Source organism: Macrobrachium rosenbergii, chromosome 56, assembly GCF_040412425.1.
Source record: "Macrobrachium rosenbergii isolate ZJJX-2024 chromosome 56, ASM4041242v1, whole genome shotgun sequence".
Classification (NCBI taxonomy): domain Eukaryota; kingdom Metazoa; phylum Arthropoda; class Malacostraca; order Decapoda; family Palaemonidae; genus Macrobrachium; species Macrobrachium rosenbergii.
In genome coordinates this window covers 47,521,909-47,542,939 of record NC_089796.1, presented here as the reverse complement: position 1 = coordinate 47,542,939, position 21,031 = coordinate 47,521,909, and the positions used below count along the sequence as shown (strand labels likewise).

General features: G+C 38.1%; 1 protein-coding gene across 1 annotated transcript in view; it reads left to right on the top strand.

The window, feature by feature from the left end:
• Mi-2 (chromodomain-helicase-DNA-binding protein Mi-2 homolog) overlaps positions 1-21,031 on the top strand; it is a 244,711-nt gene that overhangs the window by 109,477 nt on the left and 114,203 nt on the right. Inside the window, exons 14-17 of the mRNA XM_067100202.1 lie at positions 7,838-8,273; positions 8,565-8,804; positions 8,930-9,052; positions 9,185-9,372. Of these exons, the coding sequence (XP_066956303.1) occupies positions 7,838-8,273; positions 8,565-8,804; positions 8,930-9,052; positions 9,185-9,372 (987 nt within the window). The remainder of the gene's footprint in view (positions 1-7,837; positions 8,274-8,564; positions 8,805-8,929; positions 9,053-9,184; positions 9,373-21,031) is intronic.

Sequence of the window (21,031 nt, the reverse complement as noted above, 5' to 3'; positions counted from 1 at the left end):
GTACCCATTCTTTTGTAGATTTTATGGACTCTTTCAAGCTTAGGTAAAGTGTGCCAGATATTAGTTTTTGCCTGTTAGTCTGAGTTTCCACAACCAGCAAGAGTTCATACGGGTGTCTGGGAATCCAAACGGGTCCAAAGGGCCAGCAGCAAATCTGCACGGTTGTCTGTGAGTCCGGGTGGTAGGTGGCGAGTCCACAGGTGTCCATATGGCCGGCGGTGAGTCCGAGCGTTTTTTCTGCGAGTCTTCGGAGTCCACATTGCTGGCAGTGAGTCTGTACTGTTGATAGCAAGTCTGCACATTTGTCTGCAAGTCTGCAGGTGCCTCTTAGCCTGCAACGAGTCCGCTCAGGTGTTGGCAAGTCTACGCGGTTGATTGCAAGCCTGAATGGTTGTCTGCGAGTCTGCACTTTGTCCACGACTCCACATGGCAACAAGTCCGAAGTTTCAATGAGCCCACATGATGCTCCTGAGAGTCCGTGCAAGGAGTCTGTGAGTCCTGTTAGAGAGTTTTTTTACTTTAATTCTCAGTCAACTGGATTAGGAGAACTTTAGCTCCTGGTCTTAGAAGACCTTTTATTTCTGGGGTTACTTTTGTCCTTGCCCTTCTTGTCAGCATTCTCCTTTGCCTCCTTTTCATGAAGGGGAACATTTAGTCTATCCCCTCAGTTTCAAGGAATTGGTTCAGTTGTGCTTAGACAAATTTCTTGGTCCTTCCTTCAAGTTATCTGTTTCTGTACTTGGAAGACTTGACTCAGTTGGAATGTTTGTCCAAAGATTCTCCTTTTGGAAGTCCTCTTTCTTGTCTCCCTTGCCGTCTGCTAGGAAAACCATGGGGTTTAAGCAAGGGATTTTTTCCTCGTCTTTTCCTGGTCCAGCTGTTAGGGTCCTTTTTTTTTTTTTCAGTCAAGAGGGGCACAGTTGTGTCTGCTAATCTCTCTCTCTCTCTCTCTCTCTCTCTCTCTCTCTCTCTCTCTCTCTCTCTCTCTCTCTCTCTCTCTCTCTCTCTCTCTCTCTCTCTCTCTCTCTCTCTCTCTCTCTCTCTCTCTCTCTCTCTCTCTCTCTCTCTCTCTCTCTCTCTCTCTCTCTCTCTCTCTCTCTCTCTCTCGTTTCTAGGAGCCCGAGAATATGTATTAACTTTGACTAACACTATCAAAGCTATTCTCCTCAGTGCTTTGTGCTGGGTACTGTTAGTGTTTGTAGGAGTTTGGCAGACTTGCTCCTTGGTCCAGGGATCCTTGATAAGCCCTTAAAGGTTTTTGTTTCCATTACAAGGCCTTTTTTGGGATGGGATAGGTGAACTGGCTCCTGTCTCATCCCATCCTTTGGGAAGGAATAGACAACAAGCTATCTGTTTTCGATACCTAAGGGGACAGGGAAGGAGACACTAAAGACTGAAATAGTACTTTTCTTTTCCTTTCCCAATCCAGTGATGGAAGCCCCCTCCTCTTCTTCTTTCTATAAATGTTTTCTGGGGCAATTCTACCTCCTTCCCCAGTCTTCCTTCTGGGCTCAGGAGGGAAGAAGTGACCTTTTTGCCATCAAGGCTCCAGTTTTCTTCTGCCAAAGGGGGTTGTGCATTTCCTTCACTATATCAAGATTCCTAAATCTGATTAGCTCATTGAGCCCTCGTGTGCCAGTGATTCCAGATTGGACCTCTTCATTCATGTGAAGGATCACTTGTTGTAGACTCCTTGGTATGAGAAGTTCTTTGGAAGTTTTTTTGTATTCCTTTCAGGAGTTCACTGTCTCTTCAACCTTCCAGTCATTCAAAGCATCCTAGAGAAGAGACAGTTGTTGGTCAAGAAGCCTTTTCTCCTTTAGAGAAGGCAGCTTTAGAGGAAGTAACAGCTACCTTGCTGGCCTTTTTATACTGGCTATTAGTGCCAGGCATAGGAGTTTGGATGATGGCCCTAGACATGTTCAGGCTCAGCCACTGTGGCCTACTGTTTCCCTTTCTTCCATGTAGTTTACCTCCACAGTCTTTAACCTCCTTGGAGATGTGCCTTCTCCTTGCCTTTGATGGAAAGACATATCAATGTCGAGCTCTTGGTTTTGGGTTTGGTTCCTTTCCCCAAGTATTTGCTGGGGTGCTATCCCCTTCATGTATGTTTTCTTGTTAGGAATAAGTTACTTCTGTATCTGGACCTGGGTTATCTTTGTAAAGTCCAGGGCGTTTGCATGAGGGCAAGAGAGCCTGTAGGCTACTGGGCTTGGCAAGGCTCTATCCTTACTAATAGGTCTGAGATCATCTCTAACCTACACAAAGAGTTACCTACCTGGGCATAGGGATTGATTGTGTTCTATTCAAGGTTTTCAGACACAGGCTCGAGCAGGCAATCTGTTGTTAATCATAAGAGAATTCTCCTCCTCGGGGTGCTGGTTGTTTTGCGTCAGCCATTTGTCTTCTGTGGAGAAGTCAGTTCCTAGTACTTGACTTTGGGTGTTACCTCTTCAGTTGCATTTGCATGGAGAGAGACTAAGCCCTTAGTATTGCTTCTCGCAGGGAAATCCCTAGGGTCACTGAACCCAGACCCCTCACTGTATGCAGTTGCCTCAGACTAGGAGGGGGCTGTGGTTATCGAGAAAGTCGCTTCAAGGTGTGGTCACCAGTAGAAACAAGTCTTCTTATTAACTGCAAGTTGTTGGCTAGCCAGAAGGGATTTAAGTAATTTCTGTCTCCTTGGTCATTCCTTCTCTAACTTATATTAGAAGGCAGGGGGCATAAATTTGGATACTTGGGAGCCATCATCATAACTTTAGCCTCTGGATAGTGGAGAGGAATATGGTACATATGCCTCAATTATTTCCTGATTGACTGTATGTTTGGTGGACACATTTAAGTCATCCGGGACAGGCACTCTCTGGGGTTTGAGATTTCTTTATAGGTTGCATGGCAATTAGGATAGTGTTTGGCAACCCCTTGTTGATCTCTGCTGCTAAGCTGAATCATTGTCTCCCCAATTCCAGGCCCTCAAGCCTGGGCAGTAGACGTTGGGATTCAGGATTGGACATACCTAGTAGTGTATGCCTTCCCTATGTTTCTGCTGTGGAAGGGGCTATCATGAATTTCACCATGTTTCTAATCGTGCTTTGGTGGCAAAGGATGCATAGGTTCCCAGTCCTTCCACATTTCAACAGATTTCTTAGGCACTACCTCGATAGTATTACTATCTGCTTTGTTGGGGGGGTTGGGGGGGAAGCCTTACAGAAATATTGAAATGTTACGACTAACCTCAGGGAACTGTCTTCTAGCTCCTGAGCTTCAGAGACTTTTATTAGTCATTTAGGGACTTTCCCCTATGGCGAAAAGAGAAATATGTTAATTTTTTGTTCAGTATAGCTGGAGCTGTATAGATTATGATGCAAGTCCAGAGGCAGTCTGTCTGCACTCCTATATTAACAAGATTAACAGTGTTTAAGGTCTGCACTTCTTGAGAATTGACAAAGGATTATCTGTTTCCTACATCTAGGCTATAGTCCATGTTGACTTAAGCGAAACTGTTTGCACTTTTCAGCTGGATTGCAGGAAATTCTTGTAAGCTGTTTTTATGGAACCCAGTCTTTGACATAAGGCTCCTTAGTTGCCCTCCTTTCCACCCCAGAGAGAGGCTTCTCTCAAGGCTCTTGCATAGAACACTCCTTCTGGGGCAGTGGCTTTGGCCAGAAGAGTAAGTGGGTTACATGCGATTTATTTGCTAGTAGAGTGTTCACTTACTGGAGCAGAACTCTTTATGCATCCTTTCATGCCAAGGTGATGTCAAGACCTAAGCTCTTCCAAGAGTTTTATACATTCCAGCTTTAGAGACCTGACTCCTATAAAGTAGTTTCTTTGATGCTGTAGGAATTTATACATCCCATCTTAACTGTTAAGGAATCAGTGTAAGAACCTATTTTGCTCTGTCAAAAATCCTTAGGTTCCTAGGTCTTAGATGCCATGGTTTTCTTTATTAATCCTTAATCCTGGAAGCACAAAATGCATTGTCTCCAGAGGATTGTCCCCATTTGTTGGTGAAAGTGCACTATGTCAGAACAACAACCACATCGATTAGTTTTCATTAGCACCTCTCTCTAGACTGTAAGTCATGGCTGCACAGTGGAGGTGTAACTCTGTGTTCTTTTCTAACTGCTTGAGAGCCATCTTTATCCAATAGGGACTGCCATATACTAGCACCTATAGTTGCAGCAGGGAAGATTTCTTCTAGTCTTCCCCTTTCGTGTTGTGAACAGGTGCAGGTTTTCACTATCGACCCCATCCTGGGTAAGTGAGGAACCATATGTATTGGAATTCATACATGGTAATATCATACTCTACTTTGTTTTGACTGCAGGATTGTCCTTAGTTGTAATTACTGTTTCTCTTAGGTAGTAACAACGAACTTATTAGAATAAATAATGTTGGACTTTAGTTGCAGAGCCATTACTTCTCATTGGAGAAAGCACCCTGAGCTGGTCTAGAACCACCTTTTTCAGGGAAAAATTGGTAGTATTCTTTTGGGTGTGAGATGCCACAGCAACTCAGTTAAGTAGGTGGTAACTCCTCAGGGGCCATGTTTAATTTTGGTTTTAGCTCCCATCAACTCTGCAAGCCTGAGGGACAGAGGCCAAACTTGCCATTCTGCATTGCACAATCTCAACCAATGGCTATATTCAGGGTCCACGTTCCACCTCCTTACAATAGTGGACCTCGCCTGATGAAGATCCCCTCTGACAAAGAACTTGCCATGGGATCATATGCATCAGGTAAGCAGCGATAATGATATTTCTAATATCTGATAATTTAGTTTTAGGGAAATCTCTGGCCCTCCTCCAGCACACAATGTGGGAGTCAGCTAATGATGGAGGTTAAGTTTCACCTCAAAAATAATGATTTTTTTGATAAAATAAATTTTTAGATACTGACCCTCCATCATTGAGATCCCTCCCTCCTCCCCTCTTAAGAGATTAAGAGACGACCGATGAACCAAACCACTCACTGTCTTAACCCCTCCCCCTAAAGGGTGGGGAGTAACTATTGGGAGCATTTCGCTTGTTAACGATTGTTTAAATTTTAACACATGTCGAACCTGCGCCAGGTAGCTGCAGATAAAGTTAATGATGAGGGTAATTACCTAAGAAATTGATTTTATCATAAAAAACATTATTTTCATAAAATTTATTAATTGGATACGTATCTACTGTTAAAATATACCTTGCCCAGCCTTCTCACAGTTTAGTGGGCTGTCAAGGAAAATTCTGACAAGAACTAAAACATTCAAAACTCACCTGGTAGAGAACAGGTAAACTAGATGGTCATCTGGGTCAGCCAGTGATCTTCTATTTCGAATTCTGACTTGCTTGTCAGTGCCGAGATATAGGCATCTTTAACAGTGGTCAAATTTTATTATGAAAATTGATATTTAGTCATTTTATTTCAGGTTAAAACTATTTACTTATTCAGTGTCAGAGAAATACATGCAAAATTAATTGCTTCTAAAAATATATACCATAGTATTGTACAGTTTAGCTGAACAAAAAAACATTGCTAATTGTAGTATTTCTACTTACTTACGGGGTAGAAGATATGCAAAATAGATAAAACTCATACAGTATAAAAAGACAGACAATAAACTTCTTTATGACCATTTTAACCTCAGGATTATTATATGCTTTGCACACACTCTCTCTCTCTCTCTCTCTCTCTCTCTCTCTCTCTCTCTCTCTCTCTCTCTCTCTCTCTCTCTCTCTCTCTCTCTCTCTCTCTATGTTTATTACATTACAGTATTGTGCTTAATTCACCAATGTAATGTTATAATATTCAATCTGTGTATGTGTAGTGTGTATACATACACAAGCTTCATGTTACAAAACACTTCACATTGTCTCTTGTCTCTCTCTCTCTCTCTCTCTCTCTCTCTCTCTCTCTCTCTCTCTCTCTCTCTCTCTCTCTCAGAATTAGAGTGTCAGAATAAAACAGCAAAAAAAAAAAATTAGGTGTTGGCTAGCCACCAAGGTATTCGGAGCCCATTACCCATTTCTTGTACTTACTAGACTAATGCAAGTATCAGCCACAATATTATCATAAGGGTTGTTGTTAGGCAGCATTTTTATAAGTGATGCATTTTGCTGGTAAATCTGTAGATGAATGTAAGTACCATACATTCTCAACACCCTCCACACTTTCTCCATCGAATCTATCTTAAGCTTTTTCTAGGCTATATACACTTGATCCATGCACCATACTCCTTGTCTAAAACCAGTTTTCTTCATTTATCAATCCTTTGTTAACTTTATTACTCTCTCAAACAAAATCCTGCCCTATAGCATCCTTGGTGCACTAAGTAATGTTATGCTCCTTCAATTTTTAGAGTATCCTCTTATCATCATTACCATTCTGCAACTGAACAATTATTCCTTTCACATTATCCTCTGAAAACTACAGTGCCATACTTTCTTAACACACCCCACTTCACTTCAGTTGGTCACAGGATTTTTTTTTTCTTTAAAGTTTCAGACTTTTTGTATAACGCTTTCACAAACACCTGATCTGCACAGTTTCTTTAAATCCTTCTAACATGTGTATCATTTTCAGTCAGACGTACCATACACTTTCCCTTATATTATAGGTAATGCTGTGCTCAAAGGTTTTTGCAACCTTCACTAAGTAGAGTGTAACAATGATTTCAGACATCATTTACAAACCCTGGCCAGCTTCTTCACACACATTCATCACTGCACCAACCCTGTCCTCTCATGCATCATTTAGCTCCTCTTAATTTTCTGCCTTCCACATTCAGCAAATTTTCAAGAGTTTGCTGTTTGGACTGCATTAACTTAGACAGCTTCTCTCTGCTTGCATCTTTTGTTGAAATCAATTTATTCATTAATTGTTGGAAAATATTTTGTAAATTGGTAAGTAGGTTTCACTTAGTCTGTAGATAATTTTCCTTGGAATTTTTTACTTCTACAATTTAATGATTAAATAGAAAATATACTACTGTACTGTATTATAGGGTAAAGGGTGCTCATCTCAGTCACTTGATAACTGGAAAGCAGGTTTTGAGAATCTTTTGTTGTAATGCTCCTAAAAAGCTAAGCAAGTTACCAGATTTTCATAGCATTATAAGTACTGTATTTCTGAAGTGGTAATAAATAATAGGGTATGTTTGTCTACAGACTGATTGTTGCCAGTATCATTTTATGCCTCCCATCCACTTTAGAATTTTATTATTTACTTGTGTGAAAAAAATGTTCATAACTCCCAAGATAATCCAGTGAAGTTAAGTGATACTATCTTCTTCTCATTTCAAAATGTTGAGGCTCCAATAACATCATCCATTAACTTTGCTGGAATTGGTATCATTTTAACATTTAATTCTTTTCCATATTTTAACTGATGCTTCATGAGGAAGTACAAGTACTCAGCATCCAAATGACACCAAAACCACTTGTATATCATGTAAAATCATCTTAAAGGGTTGAAAGGGTTTGTGTCCTTGAATATTTACAAAAATTTGAAGTTTGTAGTAATGAAAACTTCATTCTTCACATACACTGATGCACAAACAACATGAGATAAACCTTCCAGCTTCATTGTAAGATGTGCATTGATGTGTAAAGTTGGACTCATTAGTCAGCTGAGCTGGAATACAATATTTCCTATAATTGCCCTTAAATGATCAGGGATTTTAATGTAGGATTTACTGTCATGTAAGTTTACTTCCATGGAATTCCCCCCCCCCTTTATTTTTTGTACTGTATAGCAGGCACTACTATCAGAATTAGGCTTTGCAAGTCAAGTGTCTAGTTTATCTGTTTGTTTATTTATTTAATGTTTATTATATACATTATCTTTGCAGGTATTCTTGGGGTCAAGGGACAGACACAATTCTTGCTGATGAGATGGGTTTGGGAAAGACCATCCAGACCATTGTATTTTTGTATTCGTTGTATAAGGAAGGACACTCCAAAGGACCTTTCCTTGTTGCAGTACCCCTTTCCACCATCATTAATTGGGAGCGTGAATTTGAAATGTGGGCTCCAGATTTTTATGTGGTCACATATGTAGGTGACAGAGATTCTCGAACAATGATTCGTGAGCACGAATTATCATTTGAGGAAGGTGCTGTTCGAAGTGCTTCCAAGGCAACGAGGATTCGTACCACAAATGTTAAATTCAACGTCCTCTTGACTTCATATGAAATGATCTCTATGGATCAAGCATGTCTGGGTTCATTAGAGTGGGCATGTCTGGTTGTAGATGAAGCTCATAGATTGAAGAGTAACCAGTCCAAGGTATGTTTCCTATTGTGCCAAGTGATGTACTTTTAGTTAGAGATGTAGTGTCTTGAAAACAATGGTATTTTTATAAAGTTAGTCTATGAAAGTTTCTCATTGTATATTTTGAGATATGAAAATTATATTTCATCCTCGCTGTTAGAGAAATACCAAGTTGCATATCTCCATAATTCTAATAGATTTTAGTTGCTTGAAAATGTTAATTCTAATGGCCATAGTACTTTGAAAGCTTATCCAGGGATAAATTTGTGGGCTGGATAATATAAATTATTTATTCTTGCTTTTCAGTTCTTCAGAGTGTTGAGTCAGTACAATATTCAGTATCGCCTGCTGTTAACAGGCACACCATTACAAAATAACTTGGAAGAACTTTTCCATTTACTGAACTTCTTAGCTCCAGACAAATTCAACGATCTTTCATCCTTCCAAAATGAATTTGAGGATATTGCTAAAGAAGACCAGATAAAGAAATTGCATGATCTCCTTGGGCCACACATGCTCAGGCGATTAAAAGCCGACGTGCTTTTGGTATGGAAGCTATGTTGACTTGTTTTACACTGATAAATATTGTATAAACATTTTATTCATTAATTTGATATTTTATTTGCTTTAGTTTTCAGTATCTGAAGTCTGTTGATAATGTACTTTTTCAGAACATGCCTACAAAATCTGAATTCATTATTCGTGTGGAGTTGTCACCCTTACAGAAGAAATATTACAAGTACATTCTCACCAGAAACTTTGAAGCTTTGAATTCCCGTGGAGGTGGACAACAGGTGAGTTAAGAATGGCTGATGTTAAGATTTTGTTGTCTTCTAATTTGTTTTGTATTAAGAAGTAAGTACAAAATGGTAAAAAGTGGGTAGTTTATTCTTTTACCCTACGTTAATGATGTCTGTGTTCTACAGGTATCACTGCTGAACATTGTGATGGATCTCAAAAAGTGCTGTAATCACCCATACCTATTCCCAGCAGCTTCTGAAGAGGCCCCAAAACTTGCAAATGGCATGTATGCAACCAGAGATCTAGTGAAAGCTAGTGGAAAGTTCATTTTGCTAGAAAGTATGTTGGACAAACTGAAGCGAGACGGTCACAGGTATGTTTTAAGGAAATTTGATTTTTGCACTGGCGTTCTCTGTTGTGTCAACTTGTTAAACATAAAACTAAAAGTTATATTAAATCATCAAGCCAGCCTTTCTCCTATTTATGTACAGTATTTTCATTGTTCAAAACAAATTTCAGTTACATAATTTCTCTGCTCTTCAAATCTTATCTTAGTAATTTTTTTACTACATGTAGGCTGAGGTAGTAGGAAGTAAAGCCGGAAAGTACGTAAAGGAAAGGTACTTCAGTGAAACCTTGCTTTAACAGACTAATGGGGGGAAGGCCGTGCGTTAAAGCAGATTGTCCGTTAAAATAAAGCGTTGGTTTTTTTCGAGTCTTAACCCTTAAGAGCGAGGCTAAAACTACTACAGTAAATGCTCTGTATTCACAGTCTCACTACTTGCGGATTTCTCTGTGGAACGTATCTACCCATTGTTCGTGGAAAATTCGCCCATTCACAGAAATATTTGCTAATTACTGTATTTTCATATTTTCATGACTTAATGCACTTTTTGTGATAAAACTATTAAAATACTCAGGTATAAGCATTTTTAGAGGGTTTTTTAATGTTTAGACTATCAAAATATGCAGTTCTAAGTGTTTTTAGAGGGGTTTTAAGTATTTGTGGATTTTAGCTATTCGCAGGGGGCTGCGGTACACATCCCCCGCGAATACGGGGGTTTACTGTATATGCAGCACCCCTGACCGGGCAACCTTTGAGGTTGGAAAAAAAAAAAAAAAAATCTTTACTCACCACAGTGAGTTGAAAGTTAATATTCCTGCAAGTGGTAAGCAACGGCTAAGGCTGACTATTCAGAGTTTGGCTCAGTGTGGTCCTCTTTGCCACTGTTAAAAAATAAAGCTACATTGACCCGTATAAAAAATTACTTTACCCAAAATTAGTAAATTGAATACCACAAATGACAAAATTTTTCCAGTATTTGAAACATAAATTACAAAATTATTTTAGTAAAAATAAAATTCTAAACTTGCCCGTGAGTGTAAAATTCCATAAATAAATATACAGGCAGTCCCCGGTTTACGACGGGTCCGGCTTACGACGTTCCAAGGTTACGACACTTTTCAAATATATTCATCAGAAATTATTTCCCGGTTTACGGCGCATGTTCCAGGTTTACGACGCGTCGTACGCCGATCCGACGGAAGAAATATGGCTCCAAAACGGCAGAATAATAAAAATTTGGAGGGTTTTTTGATGAAAAACTCAATTAAAATGCAGTTTACATCGTTTTCAACACACCCAGAGCATTAAAAATAAGGTTTTCTTAGGATTTTTGATGATTTTCGAAGATTTTTTGGTTTACGACGATTTTCGGCTTACGACGCAGCGTAAGAACGGAGCCCCCGTCATAAACCGGGGACCGCCTGTATATCCCAAAACTGGTAAACATGTATTCATCTCCAATCACTGCCTACCCAAAATTCTCACTTGCCTGTGTGTAAAATTCCCAGCAAATATCCCAGTAAGGCATGTTTCGGTCTCTGTTCTTTGTCCTCTGTCCACCATGTGCGCTGCTAAAAATTTAGTATTTGGAAACAAGTATCTGAAAAAGTGTTATATGGCAAAACTTACTCGTATTGCTACGTGGCAGGGAAACGCCATTTCCCTGTTGGCTTTTGAGCTGTAAGGTTGGAATTTGTCATCGGCTCTGAAGCTGTTTCCATGAAGGGGTGGACCTAGGTCACCCTCTATGTGAAGTCCATTGGATTACAGCATTGGCAAAGCATTGTATCTCAGTGGAATGATTTCCACTGTGATTGCAACAATCCGCTTTGCAAATGCAGTCATTCGGTGGGCTGCACTTGTTTGATGCTTGGCTGGGATTGCAAGCCTGTATAAATAAATTTTTCTGTCACCTCTAAAATCTATAACTACCCTAACACTGTCTTTTTAAATTTTCCTTCTTCAAAATCTTTCCACCATTCCCCTAATCCCAAATACCTTCTTTCGTGTATCCCCTCCTCTTTATAAGACAATGATAAGTGAAAAAAAGATGTAAACCAAGTACCCATGTTCAATTTTATTTTTTAGACATAGGCCTAGGACATTGATTCGGTCAACAAAGGACAGAGTGGATCTCTGTGGGTGGCTGGCGGGAGGGCGTCCGATAGGTCTGCCCATATAATGGTCTCTGTGACATCTGACCTCAAGGCCCTGCACAAAAGGGATATCAAATTTAGAATTTCCTAGGCTTGACTGTGAAAGTCCTTCTTCTGCATGTCTGGGTGGTCCAGACATTCCCCAAAGCTCTGTGCTTGTTTGAGAGATTCAAATTAGCAGCTCCCCCTCTATCTACTAGCTGAATGCACACACACACACATGACATGCGTATTGTACATATGTATATGATTTACAATGAAATGAATAATTCACACTCACACATTAGTTTTTATAGTAGCATGTAAGTGAAAATAAAATCTAAATAGTCTGCGTCTCATCACAAAACCACAAATCATACAAGTGTGAACATGTAAAAACTTCTAAACCATTTGTAATTTTGTTTTTTCTCTGCTTCTCTTCTCCAGTCTTCCTTCTCTGGAGATACTTATGTAAAAAGCTCATACATGTTAGGCCACGTAAAGTTGACCCATTTACTTTTATATTTATTTATTTATTTATTACATTCCAAAAAAAATGAAGGTAAAAAATATAGCCTTAGATATACAAAAAATTATTTAGTTTTATGCATAGAAAAATACAGGAACTAAAACCAAGTCTTTTTGCAAATCACAATGAAATCTAAATCATTTATGGCCACCAAGTCTTTCTCCAGATCACAAAATTTTTTTATTTATAAATGCATAGAAAAAGATTTACTTATAAAAATGCACCAAAAATACAAGAACTAAAACCAAGTCTTTTTACAAATCACAAATAGTCTTCATACAAAAAATATATTATAAAAATACAAGAACTAAAACCAAGTCTTTTTGCAAATCACAAATAGTCTTCATACAAAAAAAATATATTATAAAAATACAAGAACTAAAACCAAGTATTTTTGCAAATCACAAATAGTCTTCATACAAAAAAATATATTATAAAAATACAAGAACTAAAACCAAGTCTTTTTGCAAATCACAAATAGTCTTCATACAAAAAAAATATATTATAAAAATACAACCGAACTAAAACCAGTAGATGTTTTGTCAAATCACAAATAGTCTTCATACAAAAAAATATATTATAAAAATACAAGAACTAAAACCAAGTCTTTTGCAAATCACATTTTCCATAAGTCTTCAATCAAAAATCTCCGCTATTTAAAAATGATTTTCAAAAAAAACCAATTATTTGTTTTTTTTTTTAAAATATTTAGTCTTCAACAAACTAATGTAAATAAAAAAAGGACAAGAACTAAAAAAGAAGGTGTTTTTGCAAATCACAAATAGTCTTCATACAAAAAAATATATTATAAAAATACAAGAACTAAAACCAAGTCTTTTACTGCAAATCACAAATAGTCTTTTTTTCATACAAAATTACTCATCAATATAAAAATATTTTTATTATTATTATATAAAATATTTTTATTATTATTATAATTATTATCAAGTTGTTTTCAATAATAACAATTATCATTTTACAAATAGGTTTAAGTCTTCATACAAAAAAACAAATATATTAGGTGGAAAAATACAAGAAATTTTCACAAAAAAATTTAAAGAGTAGGGCTTTCATATGAAACTTAGTCAATATCTTTCTTAGAAGCTAAATAATGAATGCTAGACAAAAATTTTTTTTTTTAAAAAGTGGCGTTTACAACCTTTCTGGTTCTGACAAATAGTCTTCATAAAAAAAATATATTATAAAAATACAAGAACTAAAACCAAGTCTTTTGCAAATCACAAATAGTCTTCATACAAAAAAATATATTATAAAAATACAAGAACTAAAACCAAGTCTTTTGCAAATCACAAATAGTCTTCTAAAAAAAATATATTATAAAAATACAAAACTAAAACCAAGTATTTTTGCAAATCAAAAATCTTCATACAAAAAATATATTATAAAAATACAAGAACTAAAACCAAGTCTTTTTGCAAATCACAAATAGTCTTCCCAAGTCTTTTGCAAATCAAAATAGTCTTAGACATGTATATTATAAAAATACAAGAACTAAATCCAAGTGTTTTTGCAAATCACAAATAGTCTTCATACAAAAAAATATATTAGAAAAATACAAGAACTAAAACCAAGTTTTTTTTGCAAGTCACAATGAAACCTAAATCATTTATGGCTACCAAGCCTTTCTGCAGATCACAAAAATTTATTTATAAAAATGCATAGAAAAATGCAAGAACTAAAACCAAGTCTTTTTGCAAATCACAAATAGGCTGCACAAAAAAAATGTATTTATAATAAAAATACAAGAACTAAAACCAAGTATTTTTGCAAATCACAATGAAATCTAAATCATTTATGGCTTCAAATAATGCATAGAAAAATTCAAGAACTAAAACTAAGCCCGTTAGTGTAAAAGTCCCCTGCAAAATATCTTAGACATGTTTTTGTTTTCTCTTGGTACCCTGACTGACTCACCTCTCACGAGGGATAAATTTACTCCCTCATATCAGCATCCAAGCAACTGGTAAACATGTTTTCGTCTTTCTCCTCGGTTTGCTGACCACCAAGAAGTTCTAATCCTCCCGCTCTCTAGTTTCTTCAGACCAGTAAAATTTTATAATTGAGATGCACAAACAAGAAATGAAATTCTAATTTTCCCATAATTGTAAAAATCTAGTTACTGATACTTGAATGACAAAGTTTTTTCAGTATTGATACGGAAATGACAGAACTATTGTAGTAAAAATAAGCGAAAAATTTTCTCTCATATCATCATAGAGCTACATATACCTGTAAAACATTACAATTGAAACAATTCTCAGTTACCCATAGTAAAGACATTTACAATATATTTCCCGTAAATTGATAATTAAAATAAAATATTTTCATACTTTGCAGAGATAAATTCCCTGTGTGTGAAAATGATTCTCTCTCTCTCTCTCTCTCTCTCTCTCTCTCTCTCTCTCTCTCTCTCTCTCATTGTAAAAATCTAGCTACTTATATGTGAATGACAAAATTTTTCCAGTATTGATATGGAAATTACAGAATTAATTTAGTAAGTAAAAATAAGGGAAAATTTACCCGTAAAACATTGCAGTCGAGACACAATTCTCAGTTACCCGTAGTAAAGGCATTTACAATATATTTCCCCGTAAATTAATAAGTAAAGTAAAATATTTTCATACTTTGCAGAGATAAATTCCTTGGGTGCAGTGCAGTTAATCTGCATTGCTGGCACCCTTCTTCGAGGCCTCTCTGTTTGAAACATGCCGTACTTGATGACCAGCTGCTTGCACTCTCAGAGAGAAGTCCCGCAAGGACTTGGACTAGCCAGTTTTGTGCTTATATAAATTATTAGCATTCAGCATACAAATATCGATGAGGTGCAGCAATGCTTTTTTATACCACTTGAGGGTTCTTCTTACACACTCACCTGTACCAATCTGCATGTCTGACTTGTCGACAAGACATATTTTTGACGTAGTCAACGATGACATCTGTTTTCATTATCGGGTTTCCCTGTTCGACGTTCACATCTCCCAGTGGGTGCTGGCAAGCCAGTGTGCTTTGCAGTCAGTAGGGCGAATTCTTTCCTATCCTTCCATTTTATAGCAAGGTGATGCCTTTTCTTTCTAAACACCATGTCTCCTCTGTTCATGCCGGGGGGAGGAATATGGGCATTCATTTTCTGTTTTCACAAACAGTACCAACCAATGCAGTGTTGTTGTTGTGCAAAAATTCACTTAGGCCAGGGCTGGTATAGTAATTATCAGTATACAAAATATGTCCATTTCCAAGATAGGGACCATAAGTTTTTCACAACAGCACCAGAGTGGCCAAAAGGATCATTAGCAGGAATGTCAACTTCCGTTCCAGTATAAATAATAACATCATCAATGTATCCAGTTTTACAATCACAGATAACATATTTTTTATACCAGACCGGTGCCCCTGTAACCTAATATGTTGCTTGAAAAAAGGTGCCCCTTGAACAAAACAAGACTTTCATCAATTATAAGCTTTTGAAAAGGAGAGAGGTATCTTGAAAATCGTTCACGTATGAGAGTCGTAATGTCCCTTATTTTCCAAAGTCGATCATTGGAATTTCAGTCCCGTAAATCTTTGTCTGTAAACTGCAAAAACCTGTAAATTGCCAGGTACCGATCTCGAACCACAACCTTTGGAAATGCTGGAGTATGAGTAAACATACCCGTCAACCAATGATCCCTAACACGGTGTTTTAGTACACGAGGCATGAGTAATGTTATCACAAGGAAGGCCAACATTTCCTTCAAGCTAACATCTGTCCACTTCTTCATGTTACTGCTGCCTTGTAGCCTGTCAGCGACGTGTTGCCTGTGGTACCAGTTTGTTTCATTGACCATGACTTGAACAAGTTCGTCGTCAACAAAAAGCCTGATGTAGTCCGATTCCTCACTATCAGTACTCAAGTCACATTCCATTGTCACTCCTGCCAATCCAGTAAAAACATAATTATTTGGCACATAGTCATATCCATCCGTCCAACCATCATCAGGAGAGGGAGTTCTAGCCGATGCGCCATGCATCCGAGCACCACAGCAACTGCGTGATCTTGAGCACGCTACACGCCTCCTATATCGTCAAAAGGACCTCACCATCAACCTCTGTTTTGCTTCGCTTTCATGCTCATCACTTCCATCACTTTCTGTAGCACTTTGTTCTTGTTGAAAGTTCCTCCTTGGACGGATGGGTATCGTTCTAAGCTAGCACTTTGCTGGTCCCGCGTTCGATTCTCCGACTGGCCAATGAAGATCTAGAGGAATTTATTTCTGGTAATAGAAATTCATTTCTCGTTATAATGTGGTTCGGATTCCGCAACAAGCTGTAGGTCCCGTTGCTAGGTAACCAATTGGTTCTTAGCCACGTAAAATAAATCTAATCCTTCGGGCCAGGTCTCTCTAGGAGAGCTGTTAATAAGCTCAGTGGTCTGGTTAAACTAAGGTATACTTAACTTTGTTCTTGTTGATATGTACAATCATAATCATTTGTTCTTGTTGATATGTACGATCATCATCATCATCATCAATACTCCCTAATCTCCCTAAAACATCATTATCTTCATCACTTTCATCATTTTCACGGTCAGAATCAGCAAATTCACCATCTAACATTTCATATTATTCCAGTTCACGTGATATTTCTTCTGCTGTCATGTGTCTTTGAGAAATTTTACGCCTTACGCTCCTTTCTTCCAAACCATGATCATTGTTGAGGAGCAACTGTCTTCTCACCCTGAGCTCACTTAGAGGAGATTGTAGGGTTGCCAAATTATCATTTATGACCCAGACATTTGATCAGAAATTATTCCCACTAATTTCATTCAAACAGTATGGCGCAAAATATAATTACCCCTTAGAGGGGATCCGTCCACCACCCAACACCTGTTTTAGATCCTTTATTAACCCTTAAACGCCAAGCGTCTATTTAAAAAAGTGTCTCCTGTGTGCCGGCGGGGTTTGAGAATTGGTGCTGAAGCAGAAAGAAAGTTTTTTTCAAAAAATCACAGCACGCTTAGTTTTTAAGATTAAGAGTTCATTTTTTGGCTCCTTTTTTTGTCATTGCCTGAAGTTTAGTATGCAACCATCAGAAATGAAAAAAATATCATTATCACATATAAATATTGGAATATATGACAGCGCGAAAAAAAAATTTCATATATAATTGTATACAAATCGTGCTGTGAGCAAAACAGTTAAAGTTAATGAGTTATTTTTTTTTGTATTGTACACTAAATTGTGATGATTTTGGTATATAACAAATTGCAAAGCGATCATTACAACACGGAAAATTTTATCACAAAATGATGCATGAATTCGTAACGTGCGGATTTTAAAAAAAAAAAGTTTTTTTCAAAAATTCACCATAAATCGAAATATTGTTCTGGAAACTTCCCGTTTGTTGCAGAATGAAGGCAAATGATTGGATATTACTAGAATGTAAGGGTTTTAGCTTACAATTGCATTTTTTTACCATTTCGGTCGAGTCAAAGTTGACCGAAAGTTGAAATTTTGGCACTTACCGTGATTTATATGAAAATATTTCAAAACTGATAAAAGCTACAACCATCAGTTATTTTTTGTTGTATTCTGCATGAAATTGCGCACATTTTCATATATAAAACTTTATGTAATGACTAATAGAAAACGGTGCAAAAATTACAACAAAGTGACTAAAGAATTTCTGAGATTTTCAGCAGTTAGTGCGCTGACGTAAGGAAAAAGTTTTTTTTTTAAATTCACCATAAATAGAAATATTGTGCTAGAGACTTCCTATTTGTTGCAAAATGAAGGTAAATGATTGAATATTACTAGAATATAAGAGTTTTAGCTTACAATTGCATTTTTCGACCATTTCAGTTGAGTCAAATTTGACCGAAGGTTGAAGTTTTGGCACTTATCGTGACATATTTGAAAATATTTCAAAACTGATAAAAGCTACAACCATGAGTTATTTTTTGTTGTATTCTACATGAAATTGCACACATTTCCATATATAAAACTTTATGTAACAGCTAATAGAAAATGATGCAAAAATTATGACAAAGTGACTAAAGAATTTCTGAGATTTTCAGCAGAGTTAGCACACGCGGACGTAAGGAAAAAGTTTTTTTTTTTTAAATTCACCATAAATCGAAATATTGTGCTAGGACTTCCTGTTTGTTGCAAAATGAAGGTAAATGATTGAATATTACTAGAATGTAAGAGTTTTAGCTTACAGTTGCATTTTTCTACCATTTCGGTCGCGTCGAAGTTGACCGAAGGTTGAAATTTTGGCGCTTATCATGATTTATATGAAAATACGAGTATTTCAAAACTGATGAAAGCTACAAGCATGAGTTAATTTTTGTTGTATTCTACATGAAATTGCGCACATTTTCATATATAAAACTTTATGTAACGGCTAATAGAAAACAGTGCAAAAATTGCAACAAGTGACTAAAGAATTTCTTGAGATTTTCAGCAGAGTTAGCGCTCGCGGACGTAAGGAAAAAGTTTTTTCAAAAATTCACCATAAATCAAAATATTGTGCTAGAGACTTCCAGTTTGTTGCAAAATGAAGGTAAATGATTGAATATTACTAGAATGTAAGAGTTTTAGCGTACAATTGCATTTTTCCACCATTCCAGTCGAGTCAGAGTTAACCGAAGGTTGAAATTTTGGCACTTCTCGTGATTTATATGAAAATATTTCAAAACTGATAAAAGCTACAACCATGAGTTATTTTTGTTGTATTCTACATGAAATTGCGCACATTTTCATACATAAAACTTTATGTAAAGGCTAATAGAAAACGGTGCAAAAATTACGACAAAGTGACTAAAGAATTTCTGAGATTTTCAGCAGAGTTAGCGCGTGTGGACGTAAGGAAAAAGTTTTTTTTAAAAATTCACCATAAATCAAAATATTGTGCTAGAGACTTCCCATTTGTTGCAAAATGAAGGTAAATGATTGAATTTCACTAGAATGTAAGATTTTTTGCTTGCCGAAAAAAAAAATATATATATATACACATTCATACATACACAAACATATATATATATTTTTTTTTTATTTTGGTACGAATACATGAAAGGAATGCAGGTGAAGAACTTTTTTTTTCTTGCATAAAACAAAATAATATATAAAACACCAATAAATACAGATATATAAAAACTTGTAATAAATATAAAATTAAACATAAAATCAATGCAGAATACTCACTCGTAATCCTGACTCTTCGTTCTATTCTTGTTTTCTCCCTCCTCCATTGAAGAGTCTTGCATTTTTTTCCTCTAGACATGACAAGGTACAGGTGGAGGAGGGAGATGCGCTCCCTTACTGCAGATGGGCCACCCTTCGGCGGTCCGCTGCGACCTCCAGTGTCCCTCGGGTAGGCGCACTCCAACATATAACCGCAGTGTGGTATTTGCGGTCACACTCCCCGATCCTGCAAAGTGCTACCTTGCAGGTGCAACAGACGAACCGGGTGTCTCTTCTGCCATTCATATGGCACACCCGGAACCGTTTCTGCTTACTCCCTTCTAGGGGCTCCAGTGTGTGATCCCCTGCCTGCAGCTGACACGCAGGGTCCACTACCCAATGGGACACTGGAATGTCAGGGAGGGCGGCAGCAGGGACAGGGGCAGCAAGGGCGGCAGCAACAGGGGTGGCGTTAAAGCAGGACGACCGAGGTTGGCCCTCCTAGCGACATCTGCCCTATCCTCTTGGGGCAGATCTGGAGCTCAGGGCAGGGGGGCGGCATTGGAAGGCCACTCCTCAGGATTGAAGTTTATGAGGGCATTCCCGGCCACCTCGAGAAACTGGATGTGGGACAACCTCCGAGTGTCTGAATTGTACCCACAGTAGAGGATGTAGGCATTCTGGAGGGCCAACTGAAGGAGGTATTTAAGGAGCTTCTGTGGTCCACCTCCTGGTTCTCCTGGCGAAGGGATAATACTGGATTAGTTGATCAAAGAGATGAACTCCTCCCATGTGCCTATTGTAGTCCCCGATGACAGTAGGCCGTTGGACACAAAACTCCTCATACGTAACTCTGCCCTGCCGACGTGTCTTCTTCCACTGAACGACCTCTTCTTGGATGGGCTCATGACTGGTCATAATCATGGGCACGAGTCGGACCCCCTTCCAACAGATGACGAAGACATCTCCCTTCCGCCGCCACTCTGTCTCTCCTCTTGCCAGATGTTGCGGTTGGCTAGCGAACCTCTTGAGGACATTCGGGGCCCCACGCACCAACCGAAAGGTACCACTGATGTGCACACCTGCTTCATACAGTTCCTGGGCCAGGGATACCAAGTTATGATAATTATCCATAAACAGGTGGTATCCCTGGTTACGGAAACAATCCACAAGACCGAAGACAGTGTCACGCAGCGTGGAGAAGACCCCGGAATACACAGAGAAGTCAACGACATATCCAGTGTTGGATTCCGTAATAAAAAATAATTTCACACCATATTTCTTTAGCTTCTTGGTGTTGTACACTTTTATGCTTAGATGTCCTTTGTATGGCATCATCCCCTCATCCAAAGAAAGTTTCTTGGAAGGAACCACGAGAAACTGGCACCGTTCACGAATGTACTCCAACACTGGGCGGACTAAGATGAGGCGATCTGGGTTATTCCGGTGTATGGCCCTTCGGTTGAAGGCGTTGAAATACCTGTCCAACGCCAGGAAACTATCACGGGGCATAATGCCGGGCACATTGGGCGTACTTAAAAAAAAATTCCGCCTCCAATATTCCCTGACGTCGGCAGCAGGCATCATTCCAAAAAAAAAATGTGGAGCCCCAAAAAATGCGCCATGTCTGTGAGGTTGCAGCCGCGCCATTGATACGACGTCGTCTGCAGTTCCTCACGGCAGTGCCAAGCATAATCCACCATCTGCAATGAGGTATTCCAGCAATTCCCGCATAAGGAAGAGCTGAATGAACCCCAGTGCAGTGAGAGGCACAGGGACGGTCAGTCCAGGTACTGTCATGAATGGGTGCATGTTAGGTGGAGTGGGGTCCTCCAACCACC